This window comes from Nematolebias whitei, chromosome 10 (genome assembly GCF_014905685.2).
Source record: "Nematolebias whitei isolate Nwh7 chromosome 10, NemWhi1, whole genome shotgun sequence".
Lineage (NCBI taxonomy): Eukaryota > Metazoa > Chordata > Actinopteri > Cyprinodontiformes > Rivulidae > Nematolebias > Nematolebias whitei.
This window is the reverse complement of record NC_056507.1, coordinates 32,721,375-32,728,625: the sequence shown is the minus strand read 5'-3', so window position 1 is coordinate 32,728,625 and position 7,251 is coordinate 32,721,375. Positions and strand designations below refer to the sequence as shown.

At 39.1% G+C, this 7,251-nt stretch overlaps 1 protein-coding gene across 1 annotated transcript in view; it reads right to left on the bottom strand.

Moving 5' to 3' along the window:
* Positions 1–7,251, bottom strand: part of aebp2 (AE binding protein 2) — a 36,663-nt gene that overhangs the window by 15,714 nt on the left and 13,698 nt on the right. Inside the window, exon 6 of the mRNA XM_037682987.1 lies at positions 2,504–2,571. Coding sequence (XP_037538915.1) covers positions 2,504–2,571 — 68 coding nt within the window. The remainder of the gene's footprint in view (positions 1–2,503; positions 2,572–7,251) is intronic.

Sequence of the window (7,251 nt, the reverse complement as noted above, 5' to 3'; positions counted from 1 at the left end):
TTCAGTGACTTATTTAACAATTCAGTTTTCTACATTGCATACTGCACGGACCGAACTCTGGACCCGCTTGGTTCCGCGGGGGAACCTTGGATGTTCTTTATCTGCCGGACCCGATTCTGGAGGGCAGTTTGGGAGGGCTGCTGCGGTCATTATTAGCATCATGCTGCTAACAAGACCTGCTAACAACACAACGCCGCTAACCGAACCTCTCTGCTAACAGTACCATGGTGCCAACTGAACCATGTTGCTAAAATAACCTCACTGTCATCAGAACCACTCTGCCTATTGGACCATGCTACAGTAGATTAATTTCTTTTACACTTTTGGCACCTTGTTTCTGTATTTTTGTTGCATGCTTTGAATAAATCCTAGTTTATGTTAGTTTTGGGGTCGGCTCGGAGCACGACTCTGCTCGCATTAAGCGTGTAAATCACAGCTGAACAGAACCTATGAGAATTGTGCTGCTGTTGTTCAGTGTATTGTTTAGCACTATTAGTGACTGGCATATATCTTAGATCTTTTAGCGTACCGTTTGGGCATTCGTTTAGCGTATATCTTGGCTTATATCTTAGTTTATATTTTAGATCCTTATTTACCGTTTATTTATACACGTTATATTTTTGCTGCTATTGGATGTAGCTGGGACCCTGTGCACACAATTTCGTTCCACCTCATGTACCACATGTGATGCGAACGACAATAAAGACCCTTGACTTGATTAGTTCAGTCTGGTCTTTAAAGTGCTGCTGGAAGAAGCACTGCAGCTCATTACAGAAGGTTTTTTCCTGTATAGTTTGCCTTTCTATTGTTTTGAAGTTTGTAGTTGAGTCAGCAAACTAGTTTGCTCTGCAAATGTAGGCTCACATAGAAAGTGAAACATAACAAAATACAAAAGTTACTTTCTTTACAGCATTTGTACACAGCTTTGAAATTTTATATCTGAATGAGTCGATATGAGCCTCTTTAAAACAAAGATTTTGTGCTAATGCCACAGCTTATACTCATCAAAAACTTTAAACTATGGTAATGTGTTAAAAGGAAGGTCTACATGTTTATTTTTAATTGTTTGCTTATTGAACAGAAAAGGCAGAGAGAAACCAGCCCAGCAATGCAGACACGAATCATGGTGACTCTGTTCTCTAATGCAGTGGTTCCCAACCCTGGTCCTTGAGGAACACCATCCTGCATGTTTTAGTCGTTTCCCTGCACCAACGCACCTGATTCAGTGATTTAATTACTTCCTCGTGTTCTGCAGAAGCCTGTTATTACCCATTAATTAAAGTCAGGTGTGTCAGAGAAGAGAAACAACTAAAACATGCAGGGTGGTGTTCCTCAAGGACCAGGGTTGGGAACCCCTGCTCTAATGTAATCAAGTCTTTGTATTTTAATCACACAGAACATGCAGGTCAACAAAGATTTTTGGCTTTTCCAAGTGTTTTATATCAAAATATTCTGATGAATAGAGGGGGACAAGCTTAAAATGTATTTCCAAGTTGCAATCTTGTGCTTAAGTTGTTAGTAAAAACGTTTGCTAAAGCAACAGAATGGTTGTGTTTTGATGTCTTTATAAATGTGTGTATATAAAGGAAGCAAAAACGACACTGATGACATGGATAAATTAAAATACCGGCTCTCCAAAACAAAAATTGGATTGAATTTTGTTGCTACTTTTCGATCCAATCACCATCATAGTTTATAAAGAAGACTAAATAATAAATTACACTTTTTGTTATAAATTAGTTCTGAAAAAGTACCACCAATTTTGTTGTTTCAAAATTAAAACCCTTTAGTAGTTAGGACAATTTAGCTACATTTTTTCTATTTTTACAACAAGTGATACACCAATGCCTCCCAGCACTGAGGGACTTGAAAAGTGGTTTTTAAGATGAGAGCTTTTCTGGACTGGACTTAAACAGGGAATGTAAGTAAATGTTAAGGTTGTTGCAAGATATTCAAGTGGGTAGGAGTTGCATCGTGTAAAAGAATGGAGGTAGGTTTCTGTTCTTTTTGCAACGTGACAGATTCTGGTGACTGGAGGGAGCAATTTTATCCACCACCAGGAAAAATGTAGAGCCAGTGGGAGGCCAATGGTGGTCTTGGCCACCATACGTGAATTTGCAGCCACCCTAAAATTTTTTGAAGAAACTATACTTGGAAGCAATATTCAAAACTAGAAAGCATAGTTTTCGCAAATGATCAAGGTGGCTGGTTTACATGTGGCATACTTACCATATTTACCGGTACATTTGGTTTACATGTGGCATACTTACCATATTTACCGGTACATTTGGTTTACATGGAGTCTATCTTGGATTTTGAAGTGGCAACCCAATTTTCAGAAGTGACCTTTCTTGACCTTAGATGCAGCCACACACTAAAATGGACGTTGGTTCCTCGCTCGTTTTTCCAAGTTATCCAGCTCAAAAGAAGGACAGAGGGCATTTCTAATCCCCCACTTTGCTCTGTGATTGGAGCCAGTATAGTAGAGAAAGGTTTTACTCACATGTCTTCAGGTGTCCAGTGTAGAAGAACTTTAACCTTGCCAGAACCTTCTTTTCTCCTGGCTAATACCTGAAGAAAACAAGGAGCATTAGAAAAAGGAGCATGAGTCATTATCTAGTACAGTCCACTTGAATATTTGAAGATGATTTATGTGTGTTTCCAGGCATGTGTGTGGCACAAAGGTGTGAGATTTTCAACATCCTGTCAAACAGACCTCTCGTACAAATAATGAGGCTGCACGCTTCGAACGCGACCTGCTGGTGTTCAGGCAGAACACGTCACCATTAAAATAAAACTGTGATTTTTGTGTTCAGTGGATCTTTATTACATCTCTTTATAACACGAAGTTACACATTGACAAAATTTAGACTATCAAAATCCTAATCTCTAGAAGACCGAAACTGAAAACACAAAGATTTTTCATCAAAAACAAGTCACCCGTCTCGTTTTGGATCGTGTCAGCACCAAATAATTTAAATTTTCACCACAGTGAGGATTAAGAAGTAGGTAGTAATCTCCACTAAACCCATTTCTGTGTAATCTCTTTTGTTGTTAGTTTCTATTGGACTCTAACAGCTAAATTCTCGAACTACTGACTCAAAACTTGTTTTTTTCCTACATGTGAAAATACATCTGAGCCCGTGCATGATTTCCGGAGTAGCTGGCTCTTTAGGCGTAACATTTCATTGGTCACGCTGTGTTGGTTTATAGTAAAAGGGGTCTGGAATTCACAAATATTGTGAAAGGTTGAAAGAAAGGCTGGAAAAATATCCAAGAAAGTCAAAAATAGCCACAGATATAACCTTCTGCGTCATTCCGTTTTTGATTTTTTTCCAGAGTGCCTGTTTTTAGGATCATGACTGAGCTCACATGTGAAGAACTTGTCTTACGCCTATGAACATCTTAAAATATGTTTCTTCTCTTAGGATTCGATGAATCATCGATGGAAAATGGTTTGAGGACACAAGGAATGACGCTCCATTTGAGATGAGACACAAGACCTAGAATCTTTCCTCAAATGAACAATCTTTACTTTGCCGTTTCCTGGAAAAGAAAATGTGTAAATATCTTATTTCTACCAGGCCTAACTTAATTTAATAGCTCTGACCCTTTTAAGAATAAACATTTGCCAACAGATAAATTGATGATCTCACAAATTGTCATAAAAATACACCAGCAGCTGGATGTTTTAAGAAAGGCAACTGGGACATAAACATGTCTAATTACAGACATTGTTTTCATAAAAACATTTATGTTACGATGAAATAATTATTTGTTGCTGCTGGCCTGTTGCCTTCATATTAGTCTTGAGGAAGCTTTTCAAACGACAGCAAGTTGGCAAAGCAACTCTTTTGTGAGAACAAGGGAGAAAAGGAGAGCAAACCTTTGAAAACACCACGAAAGATGACAACAAGGTCAGGCATTTCACACAATAATGAAAGTGCAACTTGTGTAAAGCATACGGAAAAATATAACTATTTATTTATTTCGATGGCCCGATTTTAGCTTTGACTTTGACATGTGTTTGTTGAGGATTAGTTTCAATAAGTGTCACGATATTCATTTGTATCACAGGCTGCATGAAGGTTTTCAACATCCCACTAAAATAATGAGCTGGAATGCTGCTGCATGAAGTCTGTTCCAATAAAACAAAAACATTTTGTGGGTTATGGACTCTAAGATTAGTCTCTACTTTTCAGAGTTTGAAAATTACACTTCTACCATTGTCATCTTAGGACAACTTTATGCACTTAAGAAAAACTATGTTGATTAAGAAACCTGGTCCTTCTTCCATCATTGTTTATGCACAAGGTATTGTGGAACCAAGACCTGGCCAACAGAAGCTGCATGCACAGTTTTGTTCAGTGGAACAAGAAAATGATGGCAACATCACTTCATTTAACTAACAGCCATGCCTGCATGCAGAATTTAAAAAAGACAATCATGTAAATCTCAAAGGAAACTAGAGAATTAGCATTTCATGTGAAAATGAAGTGAATACTTCTTGCTGAAAAACAGCTGAAACTCTGGTACCTATAAACATGGTGAAATCTAGCTGAAAATGAAGAACAAGCCTAAGTTAGCAAAAGAAAGCAGAAGTGGAAATTATCTTTAAAAAGCAGAAATTTCCCCAGAACAGCTGAATAGTAGCTAAAGAAATGTAGAAAGAAGCTTAAATTACCAGAAGGAAGTGAAATGAGCAGAAATGTGCCCACTAATGTTGAAAGAAGCAGCAATGTGCACAAAAAAATATGAAAATGTATTGAGAAAAAAAAAAAAAACAACAACAGAAATTTCCCAAAAACAGCTGAATAGTAGCTAAAGAAATGTAAAAAGAAGCTTAAATTTCAAAAAGGAAGTGAAGTGAGAACAAAGTCCATGCTCAATAATCCAGGTATACAATCCAACATTTTTCAGTCAGGTCATCTGGACAGTTTCTTTTTTTTGTGCTGAAACGTTTCGCCTTCGATCCAGAAGGCTTCATCAGTCAAGGAAACACAACAAAACTGATTCTTCCCCCAACAGCTTACTCCAAAGTGGAACAAACCAGTTCTGCTTGTGATAAGATGGTCTCTTTGGTACGCACCCACCCCCCCCTCCATTGTGAAGTGGAGTGAGCTTAATTGTGCTCACTAATGTTGAAAGAAGCAGAAATTAGCAAAATAAAGTTGAAATTATCCGAGAAAAGCCGAAGTTTGATGAGAACAGCTGAATAGTAGCTAAAACAAGCAGAAAGAAGCTTAATTTACCTGAAGGAAGTCAGTAAAGCATAGATATGCTGAATTAATCTGAAACAAGTTGAAATGATTGAAAAAATGTGTAATTAGCTGAAAAAAGTGAAATAAGCATAAAATCAGCTAAATATTAGCTGAATTAGCAGAAATAGCTGAATTTAGCAAAAAAGGCTCAAAGGAGCATACTAAACTGGTATTAGCAGAAATAAGTTACAAGAAGCACAAAAATGTTGGACTTAGTTGAATAAAGCTGAAAGGAGCACAAAACAGTTGAAAAAACAGCTGAAATTAGCTGAAGTAGTAGATTTTTATTTTTTTGCACAAGGAAGCTGAAAGCTGAAAGAAGATTAACCGGAGGTGAAAGTAGTGAAAGGTTGTAAACAGATCAAAAGTTATGAAAGATGTAAAATGAGCTCAATTCATTTTCATTGGGGAAGAAAAAGGCGGAAAAGGCCAAATATCTCAAAAAGCTAAAGTTGCACCAATACCAGAAGTCATCATGGCAGGCATGTCCTGAAACAGCTGAATGTTTTGATATGATGAATTGTCGACATGGCACAAAAACAGAGTAGTTAAGGAAAATATATGTGCACGTCGGACGACAGAGGAGTGAAAGCTGACATGAAGAAGAGGAGGAAAGCTGTTTACAGCCGATGAAACTGGAACGACAAAGAAAACAAAAGGAAGAAAAACTCAGGTTAAACAAAGACCAGCTGAACTGGACATTTATAATTATTGTAAGCACCTAGTTTCATTTCACCTCAAAGTATTTCTTTGTCCACTAAATTCTGTCTTTTCCACAACAGAGCAAAAGGAGCAACAACGGTTTGAAAGCACACACCTCAGGCTGTTTCACGTGTCAGGAACACGCTCAGGACGTGCTTCTGAAGCTTTGTGAAGCAACGCAGGACCGACGCAGAGCCAACAGGACCCTTCAGCTCCTGCACATGCAGCTCTGTACAAGTGCCTAAAGCCCTGCAGGCACGCCTCGGTAAGCCAAGCAGCTGTTTATGGCCTTTTTAATTAAAAATGCACAGGCCGTGTCCTCTGCTGGTGCAACGCCAGGTTAATGATTTAAAAGGGACCATGACTGTGTTTGGTAAAGCTGCAGAAAAAGAGGAGAACTTGTCTGTAAGCAGGATGAAGTGATTTGCGAGTTGAGTGGTCTGATCGTGGCAGTTGATGTTAAGGAGCAGATCGTAATCCTTTATAAACCAAAGGAAGTAGAAGAAAATGAGGGGGGGGGGGGGGGAGCTGGAGTGCACAGGGAGTGAACAGTAGATGAGTGTGGTTTGAAAACAGGCAGTAAAACGTGCTCGTCTGAAGCTGGGGGAGGGCAGGTCTGCTCAAACTGGGTGTCTGTCTGCAGTCACAGGGTCAAGCTGTGGATGACGCAGATTGGCGAAATAACAAAAATATCCCATCATAAACATGACTGAGCTGGTCTGCTGGGTCAACAGGTCCACGAGCCAAACTTCACAGAACCCCCGCAGCTCTGCTCCATCTCCCTAAGCCTGAGAGGGTCCACTGGGGCCTGGGGGAGCACCGCAGTACTTCACCACAATCCTCCAGGGGTTCAAGAGAAACCAGATGAATGGCCATCTGCTCAGATCTCCTTCCGACTCTGACCCTCAGTTAAACCCTTTATCCAAGGATCTCTCCATTTGGGAGAACTGGCTCGTTCTCCGTCACAGTCTTCGCTCAGTTTACCTCTAATAAGTCAAGTTTGAACTTCACTTCTGTTGCTGCTGCAACATTTCTGACTCCAAGTGAAGATTGTTTAAGCAAAGCAGAAAAAAGTTCATACTGCAGCAGGAAAAACAAAACTAATGCAAACACTAACCATTCTTGAGTCAAACCGTCCTGAAGTACTTCTCATTTTCACATATATTTTATAATAAATCACAACTAAAGCAAACGGATGCCATTTGTGAACACGATGAAGAAAGATGTACGACATGAAAACATATCACACAGGCTGAATACTTGCGTGTACTGGCTTTACTTTATCACA